General features: G+C 36.3%; 1 protein-coding gene across 2 annotated transcripts in view; it reads left to right on the forward strand.

Moving 5' to 3' along the window:
- The first annotated feature begins 9,041 nt into the window (after window positions 1-9,041).
- The window catches only part of LOC138715560 (uncharacterized), a 135,002-nt gene continuing 124,294 nt past the window's right edge, over window positions 9,042-19,749 (forward strand). For both annotated transcript variants that reach the window (XM_069848631.1, XM_069848630.1), the window contains exon 1: window positions 9,042-12,572. In XM_069848631.1, the coding sequence (XP_069704732.1) occupies window positions 11,331-12,572 (1,242 nt within the window). In that variant the 5' untranslated portion in view covers window positions 9,042-11,330. The remainder of the gene's footprint in view (window positions 12,573-19,749) is intronic.

The raw sequence follows: 19,749 nt of genomic DNA on the forward strand, positions 1-19,749 counted from the left end.
AATGTTGAATATTTCCAAAAATTTTACTGCTGTGAGCTGTACCTAACCCCTTAAGGTAATGCCCATGTCATCTAATTCTTCGTGAGTTAACGAAGCATCAAACAGTATATTTGTATAACAAACACTTTGACATTCTCTTAGGAATACTTTCGCTGCCATGGTACTTCTCCCAATTCTGTCGTGAAATAAGTAGCATACTCATCTCTGATCGACTGACTACTTACTGCCGACTTCCTTGGGACCCTCCTAAAGGGCAGGAATGATGTAAGTGCAGTATCATTCCTCCAGTAACATTTCCTGCAACTTCAGCATCCAATGTTCCATTAGGAGTGTAGAGATTCCTAGAAGAATCACTTCTACGCATAAAATTATGCAAATACAAGCAACACCATACTACAGTGCATGCTTTTTCTGGCTGAAGTAACATTGGCTTGCGAAGAACCCTAAATACAGCAGAAAGAATTCCAAATGCATTCTCTACTACACGATGTGCTCTTGATAACCTGTAATTAAATATTCGCTCTTTGCTGCCATTTTCTTGTACACCTGGGAAAGGCTTCAACAAATTGTTCTGTAGAGGGAGTGCATCATCTCCTATGAATACATATGGGACTTTCTCCATTCTGCCTGGGAGAAAGTCATCAGATGGAATTCCAAGTTCATTGTTCTGCAGTTTCCTGTAGAATGAAGTATTCCTTAAGACCCCACTGTCTGAAATTCTTCCTTGGCATCCAACATCAGCATATATAAAGGAATAGTTAGCATCCACAATTCCCAACAAAACTATACTAAATGTCCCTTTATAGTTGAAAAACTCGGTGCCACTATTAATCTGTGATTGTAGAATGCAGTGTTTACCATCTAATGCTCCCAAACACTGTGGAAAATTCCAGTCTTCATTGTAGCGTTTTGATACTTCACGCCATTCTTCAGGACTAGACGGCATCTGAGGGAGAGAAAGACATCCATAAAGACATGATGTTTTTTGAAATTCTAACTACTATTATTTTTATAGATCTTGATTACACAACTTTTAACACTATATCACTTCGGAATATATAGTTTATATTGCTTTCACGTGTTCAAATACTAAATTACGATAACCCACAGGCTGAAACTAGTCAACAAGGTATCCTAACCTAGTATTTAACAAAAAAAGCAATATAAACTATATATTCCGAAATTATTTTTATGTTTAGGAGTTATTAAAGGCATTTCTAAGGGGAAAAAATTGTAGTTGCGTTTTTAAATTTGGAAACTCGTAATGATATATAATAATTTTTTTCTTAGGAGGTTTTAGGTCACGCGAACGAGGATGAAGGCCAGAATAACAATGTGCCTGATGAAACGTCGCGAGATTTTTTTGATGACATGGATTCAGCTTCAACTCAAGTGCCTTCTACTGCAATTCCTGTTGCATCTGAGGGATTGACATCATTCTCAACTCCAGTGTGTTCCACTGCAAGTCCTCTTACATCTGGGGGGTTGAGGAAAAGAAAATCAAAAGAGGACACAAGAATATCAGAGGCCTATGCCATTTTGCAAGCAACAGTAGCTAAGCACCAAGCTAAAGATACAAGCACCATCTTTGGAGACTTTGTTGCCACAAAACGTCGCTCATACAGCGAAAGAATGTGATGCATTGTGGAACACATGATTGGCAACATTCTGTTCCAAGCAGATATGGGACAGTTTGAGCTAAGTACACAGGAACAAGTTAGCTCCAACGCCCATATTCTGCCGGAATACATTGACAACCCTGTAGAAACTGAATCTGGGAATGTAATTTATGTAATAAAATCTCAGGAATGATTAAGGCTAAAATTAGTAAAATCAGAGAAAATGAGATAGGCCTATGTTTCCCAGATAATTTACATTATGTATTTAATTATTATTTTTTTATATTAACTTATTGTTAATGTGTAGATTGATATTACATAACTGGCCACGCGATTATTTGAAAGATGATTTTATTTTATTGTACATTTTGTATCATAATGTCAGTTCTGTGATTCATGATTAACCTTCCTTAACAACATGAAAAATCCTACATGCTTTTATTTCACTCCTATACTAGTTTATATGACATAACTCTTTCAATATTAAGGCAATTGGTTGTATCTGTTGAGAAAGAAATAACGAAATAAGAATTGTAATAAATCCCACAGAATCGACAAAAGACAAATTTGAAACTGGATAGATCCCCCCCCCCCCCCCCAGCACAAGATCTAGTTAATTGCATTTAATGCAATGTTTGATCAATATTTTGATATCTGTAATATAACCTTTCACTGTTCATTCCTCTGTATGAGTTGTCCATTGGAAGTATGTAGTGTCTCCTCGATTGTGTAGATCAATTTATATTACCTTTTCAACTACTTCCGATTTTTGTTGTTTTATGAACATTTTTTTTTAATCTTTGTTTTAATCTAAAACCTCTTGTATTTTTCTTTTCTACATTTCAGTTTTTCCAATTCTTCTTGTGAATTTTTCAAATCTCTATAGGCTTTCAATTCTCCCTGGTTTTCCTATCTGTTATTTTTATAATGTTACGTGCTGGAGCCTTAGTATATCTCTTCTTTCCTTCGATGTTTCTTGTTGTTTTGCATTGTAATTTTACTTGTACTTTCCACTACCCTCCATTAGATATTTGTAATGTATCTTGGGTATTTTCTTCACTTTATATAATTTTCTTTAACTTTCTCACTTTCCTTTGTTCTTCATTCTTTAATGAATATTTTACCATAGCTTCCTTCTTGTCTTTTTTTTTCAATTTAGCAATTAACCTTTCCTTTTTGACAGAATTCATTGTCCAGATATCAAGAAGTGTGGAAAGTGTCAGTGTAATGTGGGCTTATTACAAACGGGTCATTTCAATGCCAGAAATGTCACTTGTGAGACACATGGTCATTTCTGTGACACCGTGTAATTATCTGTGACGTCTGAGAACTGACGAAAATCATTCTCAATTTGTAATCCCTCTAATCTCATGTTGATTACTGGCTTTAAGATTGTGTTGAATATGCACACCATCATATCTGACTGTTAACATAAATTTACAAGACATACTTTACATATTTTAGACATCCCAGAACTGACTAGTAATAAAGATACTCTCAGGAAAACAGGCACTTATGTTTTCTTTTCTCTAATGTAAAAACTACAAATCACCCTTTCACTGCAAACTGTCACACTGTGGTCCATACCAAACAACTGAAGAGCTGTTCAGGACTTGTGCTACCATCCAGTGGATAGTTTTATTGCTTGTAGTAAGTGTCACAGAACATATTATCCATTAGGGACTGATGTAAATAATATTTGGAGCATTAAAGAAACAATTCTATGATTATCTTTTGCAATAAAATAATAAATGGCAGGGGCATGCTACAATTTTATCCTGTTAAAATATATTTCGTTTCACTTTTTAATTTCTAAATAACAATAAAAATGCTTTTGAAGATGTGGTCAGAGACACGTCACAGAACTGACATCTTCACACTCAGAGTTGCTGCTCAGGCATAATAATGGTTAGTTACAATTGAGGGGCTTAGAACAAAAAGCAGGTAAGTGACATTATTAAAAAAAATGATGTAAGTGCGTGTTGTGATAGCCCAAAAGGATGTTTCTTTGGGATAAAATCAGATAAGTGATCACACTGTGTAGTGCTGCTATATGGGCATCATTTCACCAAACTAATGTATAATATTTTATTGCATGTGGAACTTTCACTGTAATTTCCTCAAAACTAGGTTTCTGTCACTTACCTGCTTTTTGTTCTATGCCCCTCAATTGTCCAAATTCATTTACAACATGGCTTTAATATTGTAATGTTTTGTAATGTATATTTTTCTTTGAAATATAACAGATGTGTTGATTTGTGTAATTAATATTCATCTTTCCTTTGCTCTTACTTACATGTTTCCCTTTTTGGCGTATTCAATTGAAGAGTAGAGGAGAAAAACCTTGATATGTCACGTTTTACTATTTTTACAGGAAAGCAAATTAAAAGTGTCAAGACACATTAGGCCTGCAGTCTATTTTCTTTGGGTTATCATTCTTCCAATGTCTTTGGACTAATGAGGTTGTTATTCTGTGCAGTTAAACTACTATAATCTACACTACCTGAGCTATTACATGGACTTCTCTCGTTTTTCCCTGTGCTATTCAATTGCTTTAAACAATTTGCTCAGTTTAAAGCAGGGGTCGTCAGCACAGCACGCTGGGGCTAGCCTCTCTTACCCGCAGAAAACACAGTGAACTATAGTGCTCTCGTAGCTGCTAGCGGGTATGCTATTTATCTCTCTCTGTTGCATGACGGTGCACACAGGACGGCACCGCGTACCCATTGTACATTTCAGCGAGTGCTGACGACCACTAGTTTAAAGGATCCTCTACAATTTAGATGCATTACTTCTCTTGCAAAAATCATTATCATACAATCAGCAGTTTTGTAAACACAAATTTGAAAAATAATGCGAAGTTATAAAATAAAACACGTGATTGCATAAGCAACATTTTCATTATTATTACTTATACTGTCTTGGGTTAAGTTTCAGAACACGGATACCTTCCTTTCCCTCTTACTCCAAAGTTCCAACCTTGTGCACAGAAAATAAATTATTGGCACTGAAAAGTGCCTTTTCGTAAGCATGATGCGCATTCGACAAACACAGACAATTCTCTCTTTTTAGTATTTTAAGATAATTGTCAGTGAGGTATCCGTATATTGAAACTTTCCCCTGTCTTGCAGTCTTACCTTAATAAAATCTTCCAGTTCCTCAATTATTGCTTTGCATACTTCTGGAACGATCCTGGTAATCAGCTGTTTAGACACTTTGAACAAATACATTAAACTTGTATATGAATCTCCTGTAGCGAGATATCTAAGTGTCAATGCTAGCCTTTCCTGTATAGGTATTGCTTCTCGCCAGCTTGTATCTTTCTTCGAAATTTTCGGCCCTATTTTGCACAGTAATATTTCGAAGTCAGTTTCTGAAATCCGATAGAAGTTGTGAAACTGTCCTGATTCCATTCCACGCAAATCATGAAGCAAGTCAGTGCCTCTATATTGTTTGCGATTTTCGTAGAGTGGCGTCTGCCACCATCACCTTTTCTTTTTTAACTTTTTTTTTGTTAAACTGCCTATAACAACAACGGCTGCACTTGCTATAATTATATCTTCGTCCGCCATTATTCCGGATAATCAACGAACGTGAATGTTTTCTGATCACTTGCTGATGATTTGTACGTTGCTCCAAACTGTGAACGAATAACGAAGTTTCGCTTCATCATTCGTTCGTTGTTCGTTCGCTATGTGTGTATGCACCTTTACATGAGCGTGTTGAGGAAGATGTAATGGCGGGCACTTGCGAACTGTGAAATGGTAACAAAGATTTGTAATTAAGTTGGCTTTACAGAAAGCACATGTGAAGAGGAGGAGGAACAATTATTGAGGAATTAATAAACCCTTTTTTTGGACAATATATTCATCTAGTGTACACTTTCATTTGCAATACATTACTTCAGGAGCATTGCTTCAGAACGGTTTTTCTCAATTCTTAAGAAACTGAACATGCAGCATTTTCTGTCCATTCTATGAAAGCAGAGCTCAAATCTGCAACGATAATGTAACAAAACGAATTTTGTCCCATCTTAATGTGATGTTAAAGAAGAAGTGTTGATCGGAGGAGACTGGATTTTTTTTCATTCCACAGAAAAAATACAAGGCTGGAGAAAACTATTTTAAAATGATGCTCCTCATTTATAAACCTTTCCAAACTAGATAAGTGTCGAAATTATACTTGAACAAAACCATTGTCTTTTAGAACTGTTAGAGGCTGTTCAGATGCTATGTTTACTATTAATTATGGCAGATAATAGAAAAAAGAAGAGAATATACTCGTCCAATGTATGTGTATTCTTTTCATTGAGTATATTATTATTATTATTATTATTATTATTATTATTATTATTATTATTAGATGGCTAGGTAGCATAGTTGATAGAGCATCTGGCTACAGATTAAAAGTCCTGGGTTCAATTCCATTGCCAAAACTTTCAGAACAGCAAGTACCGAACTGGGGTCTTTTTCGAGAGTAAAAGATGATCGGAGTGTGGTTTTTTCTTGTATCTTAGCTGCTAGTATGCAATAAATTATGTTCTTTTCTTGAGAGTATAGTGTATGTGAACAAAAATATGAATGAATATTCATGCTAAATTGTTGAAATTCAAATTTATTTAATAATATGTAATGCTTAGTTTACCTAAGTTTTCCACTCTAAGAATACAAATATTGTCTTTTTCTTGAGCTGTTTTTTTTTTTTTTTTTTTTTTTTGATAGAATATATTATAAGTGGTGCCCACATTCTCATTTAAAGACCTTCCCTCTTCTCGTACTCTCATTGTCCCCCTCACATAAAATTTTCTGGAAGAAACATTAACAGAATGAACGATAATAATAATAATTATCTAACATTGCTCTTTATGATGAATGAAGAGATTGTAAAAGACAGAAAAAGAGAATGCTTGAGTTTTATGGGATAAGAGTAATTTTCTTTTTATTAATGGCGGACATTTGACTTTCTTCATTCACCCAAGACAGAAAAAGAGAATGCTTTAGTTTTATGGGATAAGAGTAATTTTCTTTTTATTAATGGCGGACATTTGACTTTCTTCATTCACCCAAGCTCCCTGTCTAGTGGGTGAAGCACTGAAGCTTGTATGTCTCTCTCCACCGCAAATTCCAGTTGGACCCACCGGGATCATTTCTTTTTTTCTTTCTTTCTTGCTTCCTTCCTTTCTTTTCTGGTTCCTTCCTTTTTTCTCTCTCTCTCTCTTTCTTTCTTTCTTTCCTATTAGGGCGATTTAGTAGACATTACAGTAGAACCTGGTAATATTTAACTTTTGATTTGTGAAAATTTCCTTCTCTTTCTTCTCCTCCTCCTTATCATCATCATCATCATCAGTTGATTCTCTTGATTGACTTTTCAAGGACTCTTTAAATCTTTCAACCAACGTGATACCATGGAAACCAAAGGCTGAAGCTGTAAAATATCTTGGAGTGCACTTAGATCGCCGTCTATCATGGAAACATATCAACAACAAACTTAAATTGGCCTACTGAAGACTCACTAGAGACTCTAAAAGCTTTTGCCATCCAGTCTGCTCTCAAGAAAGCTGCAAGATAGAATTTATAAAACAGTTACCGTATATTATCGGTTGTTCTGTATGGTTGTGAAACTTGGACTCTCATTTTGAGAGAGGAACAGGGGTTAAGAGTGTTTGACAATAACGTGGTTAGGAAAATATTTGGGTCTAAGTGGGATGAAATTACAGGAGAATGAAGGAAGTTACACAACACAGAACTGCACACATTGTATTCTTCACCTGACATAATTAGGAACATTAAAACCCAGAGATGGGCAGGGCATGTAGCACGTACGAGCGAATCTAGAAATGCATTGTAGAATATTGGTTGGGAGGCCGGAGGAAAAAAGACCTTTGGGGAGGCCGAGACGTAGATGGGAGGATAATATAAAAATGGATTTGAGGGAGGTGGGATATGATGGTAGAGACTGGATTAATCTTGCTCAGGATAGGGAACAATGGCGGGCTTATGTGAGGGTGGCAATGAACCTCCGGGTTCTCTAAAAGCCATAAGTAAGTAAGTATATAGATGTATTGAATAAAAATATGTTACTACTTTTATTTTATTAATGCGAGTAATTGAAGCCTGGCACATTTCCTACGTAGATCACAAATAATGAAATTATTATTATTATTATTATTATTATTATTATTATTATTATTATTATATTTTGTCACAGAAGGTCTGGAGTAATATTTATAAGATAGACATAGCAACGAAGGTTTAAGACCATGATTGTCCTAGGGATCTTACAATACAATAGTTGCTGTGTTTTCAGGGTATATGAAAGTTGTACCACAGTCTAGTATATACAGTCATGAAGCTCAAAACGTAGGGAATATGCATCCACATATATACCTGGTAAGGTTTATCTTGTCTCAGTAGCAATAAAACCAAGTCCCTTCAAATGAGGGTGGAGATTATAAGAGGGTTGTAAATTTTCAGTATTCCTTTCAAAACCTTGTTATTGTGCAGACTGCCGGAACTCAATTTCTTGAAAGACAAGCTCAGAGACGGAACTACACAGTACAAAGAGAGATATTTTGTAATTTTATTTTGCGCTACAGAATGTATCAACTGGTCCCTTCCGCCACAGGATGGATGGACGGCACCGCTCCACTCGCCCATTGCCATAACAGTACAGACGAAGTAAGACATATCTCCTTTCTCTTTTCACAGTGAGACAAGATACATCACACAGACTCTAGTTGCTAACCACTAGGAACGATAATATCGTCTCATTACAGACAATGCGAAATAGTACCTGCACAGTCTATTGTTCCTAGCAACCTCACAACTCAAGCGTCGCCGTGACTGTATATACTAGACTGTGGTTGTACTATAAATTGTGGGACTATTACAGTATATTACATCTGATAGCAAGCTCTTTGTGTAACCAGAACCTAGATGCGACTATGCTGAGATTGAGGTTGTCACATTGTGGTTTCCCTATAGTCCCTTCATCCAGTATAATGTACTTAATACGGCATCAGTTGTTCCTTGTTGTGTACAAGGCGAATCAGCATGTTGTAGCTACCCTCACCAACAGTGGTGCCTGGTCGGGGCCCAAAAAGGGAATCAACTCGCACCTCCGACATTTTGGCCCTGAAAAATACATTGAGACATTTTATCATCATCATCATCATCATCATCATCATCATCATCACTCTTTTAAGTCATAGGTTTATTATATGTATTAGCGCTTGGGCATGGGTTCGAATCCCGCATGGTTGAGATTTTTCCCTTTGTTTTTACCCAATTGTATGGAAGATATCAGGCAATTCTTTATCGAATATTTGGACCCTATCAAAATTCCATCTTGCTGTTACATATTCCAGCAACACTAAATAACCACGAAGTGGACGCAGTGTTGATAAATAAGCGATAAAATCATTATTGCCATATATTCATGTTTTCTAATGTTAGTAGTAGTCTTAAGCAATGGAGTCTTCCGGTCATGGGAAAAGAATGAAAGAAGAGATGGGCAAAAGAAGTTTGATAATAGACGTTCATTACTGGTTAAATCAGAGTGACCGGTGGGGCAGAATTCTCTTTCCCTCGCATGGATTTGAGGTGTAAACAATTTAATTTCGAGCATTTACGACATGTTTAACATCAAAACAACGATTCTTTTATCGCTGTCGGTGGTATACTGGCTACCATGCTTGTTAATAAATGCAAACAATTTTTTTTCACGTGTAACTATGTCTTTCTCCTAACTAGGTTTGCGGTTAACTTGCGAATTGACCTTGTCATAAAAATTTAACTCCACCTTGTTCTCCTTGTATTCCCCCCAGTTCTCCTCCTCTTCCAGTTTGTTTTTCTTCCATTCTTCTTGTCATCTTCTCGTTCTTCTTTATTCCTTTCCTTCTATTTAATCTGTTATCCTTCTACTCCCCTTGTTCTCCTCGTATTTCGCTTGCTCTCCTTGCGTTCTCCTTGTTTTCTTCGTCTTCCCCTTGTTTTCTTTGCTTGTCCTCCTTGTCTTTCTAATGTTCTTCTTGTATTTCACTTTTATTCCCCTTGTTCTCCTTGCATTACCCGTGTTCCCCTTTTCTTCTCCTTGTTCTCCTCGTTTTCCTTGTGTTCCTTGTCTTACCCTTGCTCTCCTTGTCTTCTCCCTTTTCATCTTTCCTTATATTCGCATTCCCCTTTTCCCCTGTTATTTCTCTTATCTTTGTTCTCTTTGTATACTCCTTGTTCTCTTTCTCTTCCCCTTCTCTATGTATTCTGCTTATTTCCCTTGTTCCCCTTGTCTTTCTTTCGTATTTCTCTTTTTATCCTTGTCTTCATAATGTTCTCCTTGTATTTCACTTTTATTCCCCTTGTTCTCTTCATACTGCCCTCGTTCTCCTTGTCTTCTTCTCCATGTTCTCCTTGTCTTTTTCTTGTTTTCTTCGTCTTCCCTCTTTCTCCTTGTTTTTCTCTTTTCTTCTTTTCTTATACTCGTATTCCGCGTTTCCCAGTTATTTCTTTTCTCCTTGTTCTCTTTCTCTTCCCCTTCTCTATGTATTATGCTTGTTCCACTTGTTTTTCTTGTCTTTCTCTTATATTTGCATTGTTCTTATCTCCCTCATGTTCTCATATTTTACTTTTATTTGCCTTTCTTTCCTTTGTTGCCCTTATATTCTCCTTGTTCTTGTAGCCTATTCCTCTTTTCTTCCGGCACAACGGAGTTTCATATGTAATGATTGTAATGGTACCGTACATAACGAAGGCAGTGTCTAAACCAATCGGAGGCGTGATTTAATTTACGCTGTATTAAGCAGTTGTCCCGCGCCGTGGCGTCGTGTCCTCATGGAGGAAGAAATTTTATCATGAAATTTCGGGCAGTGTATGGGACCGGTACCCACCCAGCATCGTGATGCACTTGGGGAGCTACGATAGGTAGCGAAATCCGCTTGCAAAAGCCAGCTATTACGACTGGGAGGGATCATCGTGCTAACCACACGATACCTCCATTCTGGTTGGATGATCGTCCACTTCTGCTTCAGCATGTTGACGTGAAACCAGTAGCCGGCTGGTCGGTCTGGGCCCTTTATGGGCTGTAGCACCACGGATTATTATATAGTGTTAGACAGTTGCGTTAAAGACCAGTAATGTAGTTCGTTTGAGTCATCAAAGATAGGCAAAACAGATAATACATTTTAATATACCGAAAATTTCTCTCTCTTTGCAGCACTTCAGAAACAAATCAGTGATGCCATAATGTATCATGTACTGCCCAGTTGGCTTTTAGCGAAAAATACTTAGCATCTGAAGATGTCAATATATTGGAAGTTCGAATATACGTATATAATTATGCAGAAAATATCAAGAACTTAAGAGATCGTTTTATAAATAATATAAATTCGATCAAGATAGTAATTTCTTAGTAACAAACTGTAGGTTGCGGTAGTGGCGTTACTGAATGTTGCGACTAGTCAATTCTGGTCAGACATCTGTTCAGATCAGAGTAATCTTACATCAGACGTAAGTTAGAGGTGATACGGTAAAGTTGGATTCTCCCAAGAACCGCTTAATTGTGTTTTCTAGCGAATACATGTGTTTAATAGAAGTGCTCGTAATACTGATACTTTCTTTGAGTGTTTTGTAACTAATTAGTGACCCCACTCAATAGTTTTGAAGGTTCAGGATATTCTTGCGGAGTTATCCCTCCGCAAGGTGGTAGGGGAGCAGGAAAATGGAGGTCGATGTTTACGAACAGAAAGAGACTTGTGATCATGTAGGGTCATCACGGGTAGTGGAAGGGAATAAAGCAGAATGTAAGATGAGTATAGGACCTAATGTATTAACATCAAGTCAGGGAAACATAACATCAGTGGTTACAACAGATAGGCAGGTTTCCGGAGATCATTCTAGACCAGATAAATCGGTGCAACAACCGGAAGAGATGAAATTGACCCAGGCAACACTTGGACAGGAAATATCACCAACCATAACCTCACAGAAAGAATTATACTTGTACAAAGACTCTGGCCCCTATTTAGTGATACTTAGGGCTCAAGAGGGACTAATTAGTAATATACATCCTCTCAAACTAGGTAAAATACTTTTTGACTATAATATACCAAACATTCATGTGGTTAAACCTGCGGGGAAAGCAAAATTCGAAATACATTTCAAGACTTATTTGGACGCCAATAGATTTCTGTCGTCAGACTTCGACAACAAATATAACTGCAACACATTTATACCAACATATCACATACACGTGAAGGGTATTCTGAAGAATGTAGCAGTAGAGGTTACAGAAGAGGAAATTAGGCAACATAGTATGTGTTCAGAGAACTATTCTATTAAATCAGTGATCAGATTTAATAAAAAATGCCAAAATGAAAGCGGCGAAATAGAATGGCGCCCATCCACCACAGTCATGGTCACATTCAGGGCGCAAAGATTACCAAAGGAAATAAAACTTTTTTATATGGTATACTCAGTACATAAATATAATAGCACAGTATTACAATGTAGACAATGTTGGAAGTACGGACATACCAAAAAGTTTTGCCGAAATGATGTAAAGTGCCTAAAATGCGCGGGAAGTCATCAAATTCAGAACTGTACAGAGGAAACTGCAACATGTGGAAATTGCACACTAGCCCATAAGGCTAATAGTGCTGACTGTCCTAAATACAAAATAGAACTTGCAATAATCAAAAAAATAGATGAACTTAAGATTTCCAGGTATGATGCAATAGCAATACACCAAGGTAAAAAAACTTTTACAGAAATCGTGGCTCAACAAACTCTGGTGAAAGACTCCATTGGGGAGGCATTCCCAAGATTATCACCGGAACGTGAGTATACCAAGGAGCAGCCCCAGGATGTCCATCGCCCCAGTCAACGAAGTACCACAACACAAAAATGGGGAGGCCACCCCCAGAAGAGACGATATGAAGCTCAACAATCGACGCCATTAAAGGTAAAAATTACACAAGATAAACCTAATTTATCCCCTGAATTTAAGAAGAAATACGTGGCAAACTTGATCCCAAATCAAAGAAACCCCATTGTGGTTCCAGCAAGGTACGGAGAATCGGAAGCCCAGCAGACAAATAACCACCAGAATAGAACGTTAGAAATCCCAGTCTTCAAAATGATAGAAGATAGCGTTTTAAAAAAGACCCCAGCATCATTGGAAGTAATTATGACGACATGTGCGGAAACTGAGAAACCACAAATTAAAGAAATTATCCAAAACTTAACAGCACCATTCAACCTATAACATACCGTTTATTACAGTGGAACTGTCGTAGCATATCTAACAAAATCGACGAAACCAAAAAACTTATACATGATAACAAATTAGATTTGGTCCTTATTTGTGAGACTTGGCTCACACAAAATATCAAAACTAGGTTTCCCCCATATCGGCAGATCCGTTTGGACCGCCCTGAAAAAGGAGGAGGAATACTGGTGCTCATATCCCCAAAATTAAAGGTGGAGAAATATAGGACAATTACAAACTATAACAATAAATTCCAAGCCATTGAATTAATCTTAGCCACACATGGTCTTCATATAATATGTGTGTATAACGCTCCACAAAATTATATATCAGAAATGTTCTGGACAACTCATTTCCCGCATGGTAATACCCTAAACTACATAATTTGCGGAGATTTTAATCTTGGCTACTCGCCTAGCTACCTAAATAATAACCTGGGTAGATTCCCATTTCTGGCATCACTGTATCGATCAGGGATGAGTATTATAAATTCAACAAGGCCCACACGTCTAGGCGCGGGTAACCAACAACACTCAGCACCGGATTTAACACTAATATCCAGACCGCTAATACCTAAAACTCAATGGAGTATACATATGGATACAATGGGCAGCGATCACTTCCCGATAAGCATTACCATAAATGCACAGCAAGAATATATCCAGTGCCCACATGGAACTACTCAGAAGAGGAAGGTTGAATGGAACAGGGTAGCAGCTGACCTACAAGATAAACTAGTAGACTGTACATCTATAGACGAATTTCAAAACACTATTTATCACCACCTAGATGTAAATTACCCGCCTACGACCACGAAGAAAATCGCAACGAAATTAAAACCAAAGTGGTGCAATGGTAACATCCAAAAAGAAATTGCAATAAGAAGAAGGTGCATACATATGTTTCAGAGACAGCCCTCCTTATCTACATTTATGGCCGTCAGACAACAATACGCTAAAGTTAAAAGAATAATAAATAAATATAAACGATCAGCCTGGAGGGCCTACATGACCCAAATTACGGCGCACACATCAACAACAGACATATGGAACAACATCAAATGGTTTACTGGATATAAAGCACGGAACACCTCACCTATAATGCTCAACACAAAACTACAATATGACTTCCTTAAACTTATAGCACCAGATGATATAGTACAAGTATATGACTATCCTACAAATAACACTCCATCAGAATTATTACAGCCTATTTCCAGTACAGAAATCCATAATATACTAAAAGCCCATAGAAGTCATTCTGCCCCAGGACCCGACAACATCACATACAACAGCCTAGAGATATTTCCGGAGCAGATAATACACCACATGGCACACCTATTTTCGCAATTACTAGTTCAGCCGAGCATACCGGAAAGTTGGAAAGACTTCAATGTACTGCCAATTCAAAAACCTAACACGGTAGGGGACCAGGTAACACATTATAGACCCATAGCTTTGGGAAACGTTATCAGAAAAATCTTCGAGAATATTCTGGCAACAAGATTATCCTTTCACCTGGAAAGATAGGACTATGGCCGTCCAACCAATACGGTTTCCGAAAAGGGTACAATACAATTTGGAACGTTATCACAATCAATACAGAAGCAAAAATAGCCCAACTTTTAAAGAAAAAAATGTCGGTTGTCTTCCTTGACTTGTCTAGGGCCTATGATTCGGTCAACATAGCAATGTTAACACATATACTACAGACCATACATCTCCAACCGAGGTTTATTAAATTAATAAATTTACTAATGATTGACAGAAAGATAAGACTACAACCAGTGTTTGCGAATACAGAAACAAGGACATCTTCCACAGGCTTACCCCAGGGATCAGCCCTAAGTCCAATCCTTTTCACTATATACATAGTATCTTTGAGCACATTACCACTTCAAACTACAAAAATGATATTATATGCTGATGACATAGCCTTATATTACACATATCATAAAAATGAGTTTCAGGAAAAATCAAGTCAACACCAAAGTGATATAAACAAGGTGATCTCAGAATTAGAGAGATTAGGATTGGATGTTAACCCTAGGAAAAGCCAACATCTACACCTGACACCAGCTAAGACCCGACAAGAAGAATGCCATTACATCAAAATGGGGGATCATATTTTGCAAACAGTACTAAAATGTAAATTCTTAGGGGTGATCCTGAATGCTAGGCAGACAGGATCCGACCACTACAACTTTGTTATCCAAAAAATTAATAATAGGAAGAGGATTTTCCAACATATTACAGTCGGAGATGGGGAAATCACCCCAAAACACTAAAATTACTGTACAGTAATATGATACAATCGGTCCTAGAATATGGCATAGGGGCACTCCCTCACCCAAATAAGTCACTTCAGAACAAATTATCGACAATGATCTATGGAATAGCCAAACAAATACTGGGAGTGAGAGGGAAACCCAAAAAAATAAAAATATTTCAGGAATTACAACTGGCAAAATTCTACAACCAACAAATAAGAGCCTGTCACCAGATTATGAGAACGGTATTCTCCAACACAGAGTCTTATCTATACAAAAAGCTCAAATGGCTGTTCCTATTACTAGTACGAAGAGGGGGAGAGAACAGGATAGGGAAGAGCCCGCAATACATCAAGATCTTTGGGAAATATTATACTTCCTCGATAATTTATACATCTCCCCAATTCCCAGTTTACTGTACGAGCTACCAAGTTATCATAAATAATATACCAGAAGAGATGATACCGTTCACAAATCGATATACTAGTAAGGCAGAATTCCTAGAATATTCCCAACAATCGAAAAGGAATCATCCAAATGTACAGGAAATTTTCACTTATGGATCGAAAATGGATGAAGGTACGGGAGTGGCATACTATAATAAAACCAATGGAGAACAGAAAGTTATTGGACTACATAAATATTCCTCTATTTTTATGGCAGAAATTAGGGCCATGGAAGAAGCACTGCTCTCCATACGTAGTAGCCAAGAAGCCTGTATACGGATACTCATCGATTCAAGGAGTGCACTACAAGCCATTAAAAACACAACAGTAAATACTACTAGATCTATGGCCGAAATACATTGCAAACAGCTGATATCAGAATTACAAATAGCGAACAATGACATCCAATTGGTCTGGATCCCAAGTCACACAGGCATACAAGGAAATGAATATGTTGACACGCTGGCAAAATCCGCGACACACATAGCCTCAACCACCAATGAAAGGATAACGACGAAGGACTTTCAACTACTACATAATCAGTCAATACAAAGAAGGGGAGGAAAAAAACAGAAACCGATATATTTATCAAAAGCACTAACCAGATATGAGATAACAACCATAATGAACATCAAACACAAGGTAGCACTGACTCCAGCATACCAATATAGAATACAAAGGGCGGATTCAGCAAGATGTGTATGTGGACAGTGGGGGGACATTAATCATGTCCTACTAGGATGCAACCTTATCTCCTCTCAAGCACACAAATTTATATCGGAAGTTAGTTCAATACAGGGGAATGGTCCATTTTCAATACCAAACCTAATAGATACTAATAAGATCCCAATATTGAAAGCACTTCTACGACACATACGTAGATGCAAAATTAAGTTATAAGTTTTTCATGTACAAATAACTCGATAAGAGAATAATTCAGATAAGAAACTAATGCTAGTCCATACGGACGTTGAAATTGCCTTCCAGGAGAAAAGGCTATAGGACGTCCTTAAAGAAATCATAACAACAACTAATCTTACATAATCTTGTTTCGTATGGATCTTTTACGGATTTTTTGGTATTTCAATGTGCGTAAACTAAAAATATATTTATTAATGTCTTACGGTAGTGTGTTTGAAAGTTGAAACATTGTACCAAGAAGAGTTTAAAAGATGTGAGTGTTGGAGATGGGCTTCGGGGAAAGTGCAGTTGTCCGAGAAGTGGAGTCTATGTTGGAGGCCATCTGACAGTATTACAGTTTTCAAGTTTATTTGCTAGAATACAAGATTCAGTGTAAATATTATGGTGATTGGATTCTTGTTATATTTAGGCCTATTGTGTATTGTTATATTACACGTTTCTCTAGATGTTAAACATTCAAGGAAACAGTAGAGAGTCGTAACTTATTGTGGTTCTAAAATAGTAGAAGACTGATTTTATTGCTAACTATTGGGTTGTGGTTTGATTTTGTACTTGACAGATGTACACAATCTTGAACAAGCTGCATTTTTCGTTAGGATCTCAGGCACTATGCGGAATGTATCAGAAGAAGCAAAAGAACATGCGTGATGCAATGCTATTATTTTTTGAAGATTTTGAAATAAATTTACAGTGAATTTTTAACCTTTGACATTTGTGTAGTTTCATGTGATTTACATAAACTTTTCATGATCTTGAAAGACAGGAAGACTTATTTTGTGTTGAACTAGTGGATCGTAGTAGAATGTTGGATAAAAACAGACGCTCTCGATCAGCCCTTAACGTGATGCATAAACGTTACGGGTTTCGTATAGTGTGTGTCGGAAAACATTACAAACAGTTCAAGTTGTGGTGATACAACATAGCCACGCAGTGTATATCGACAATAAAACAAGGAATAATTAATAATGCAAAAATAATAAATATTGTATGCTGTGATACACGAACATTTTCTTGCCACTAGATTTATTACCAAAATGGAAAATGTTCATATTATTGTGCCAAATGACATAAATGCATTCATTTGTTTTCCAAACAATGAAGACCCTTGTGTAGTACATGTAACTGCTAAATCACGAACTTAAAAAAAATTAACAGTGCCATTAAGAAACAAAATATTGCAAATATGTTGTGACACACGAACATTTCTGTTATGTTGGTTACTAATTGTTTTAAATGCACTATAAATATATCGCTTCTTGTGGAAGACTTATACACTATGCCTACAGTTCTTATTATACAAAACAACACTAGATTACACTAAAATACACTTTTAAATTTAAAATATTCACAGTTGTTTACAACCATATGTGGTGATATTTCCTGTGTGATGTCATGTGACGAATATACCAATATGTCAGCCATTTGTAGTAGTGTATTTTCCTTCCTTGGACATCACAGACACTTTAAATTCTTCACCACCACAAGATTTTGTAACTTCACATGTAGCCTATATTTGACGTCTTTTTTTTTTTACTTGGTCATTTAACGACACTGTATCAACCACAAGGTTATTTAGTGTCAATGGGATTGGTGATAGCGAAATGGTATTTGGCGAGATGAGACCGAGAATTCGCCATAGATTACCTGACATTCGCCTTATGGTTGGAGAAAACCTAGGAAAAAACCTAACCAAATAATCAGCCCAACTTAAATTCTTGAAAATACTATCAAAAAATGTTCAAAATATATTAATATTTATATCAATAGAAAAAACTAATATAGATTTAAAAAGGCCTAACTTTTAGAATTGCTAAATGATACCTAGGGTAAATTAATTAATGTTATTAAATAAAACAATTTTAAATTAATATCAGAAATTTAGTACCATTTACCTAATGTGCAAATAATTACACCAATTTATTTATACATAGGCCTAGTATGGTGGCTACCTATTTACGATATAAATGTACTACATAAGCTTGTTTTTTATATGAAATAAATTAACATAAACCAATTTTTGTAAGTTTTTAATGCAAGCAATTAAAAAAATAATAAATATTTTCTTATACGAACTTTAGGCATAAATTGTGTTATGCTAATTTTAGGCCTACACACTATATTTTTACAACAGTTGTTGTTTAATTTGTCCAAAGATAGGTGTAAATCTCACAAGTGATACCAAGAAGGCACCACTTATGAGGCAACTAGGCCAGGAGATAATGGGATAGCGTGGCCAGTTCCTTTCCCCGTTACAACAGTTATGGAACACATATTTTCAAGAGTGTTTAACTTACAGTTTATGTAGGCCTACATTGAAAAAAAAAAACGCACAGGTGCGTGTGCACGCACACACAATTATCTAAGTCAACAATAAGTATTTGAAATTCCACTACTAATTATGTTTAGACGTAAAGATTTCCAATAACAAGAAAAATTGTAACTGGATTTTAGGATAAACTTTAGTGACACACGAACATAATGTTTTTGTTCGTGTTTCACAGTCATTGTGTTACGTGTGTCACGTGTTTTCCTTGTAGAATACGTGCATAAATCAAAATGTTGTCCATATAAGAAGTTGATTGTTATGTGATGTTTCTCACTTACATTTATGAAACATGAAAAAATTAAATGGGTTTGAAGAAATATAAACAAATGTCCATTTGAGCGTGACACACGAACTCTCAACCTTTCCTTGTAATAATTGCAATCAAGCACGAAATAATCATTGTATTACGGTTTCTATGCATTGTAATTATTAACAAAGGTCCGCACTTCATTATTAATTGCATTTAATATACAGAAGTAATGATTTATTTGCCTGAAATGTGCATTCAAATATGTGATTTCTAGTAGATAATTTCGCGCTCTTAAACCACAGACTTCTTGGTGCTTTTTCTCCCAAATACGTGTTGTTACACAATGAGTGTTAACAGATTCAAAAAATTAGGATGATAACGAAAAAAATGACATATACTTAACAAGGAGACATTCGTGAAATTTTTATTTTTCGTGAAAATGTCGCATTTTCGTGGAATGACCTCTTATAAACAAAAGTGCAAAGTGCAAGGAGTGTGGAGAAAATGGAAGTCTTGAGTTGGTTGAGGTCACAAATGGAAGGAAGGGAATTGCATCAGAATTAATCGTCAAATGCAATTCCCGTAGGATGAATGAATCAGGTTATTCATCAGGGCTAACCAGGAAGAGAATCTACAACACAAATGTGAAATTAGCTTAT

The sequence above is a fragment of the Periplaneta americana genome, chromosome 15 (assembly GCF_040183065.1).
Source record: "Periplaneta americana isolate PAMFEO1 chromosome 15, P.americana_PAMFEO1_priV1, whole genome shotgun sequence".
Classification (NCBI taxonomy): Eukaryota; Metazoa; Arthropoda; class Insecta; order Blattodea; family Blattidae; genus Periplaneta; species Periplaneta americana.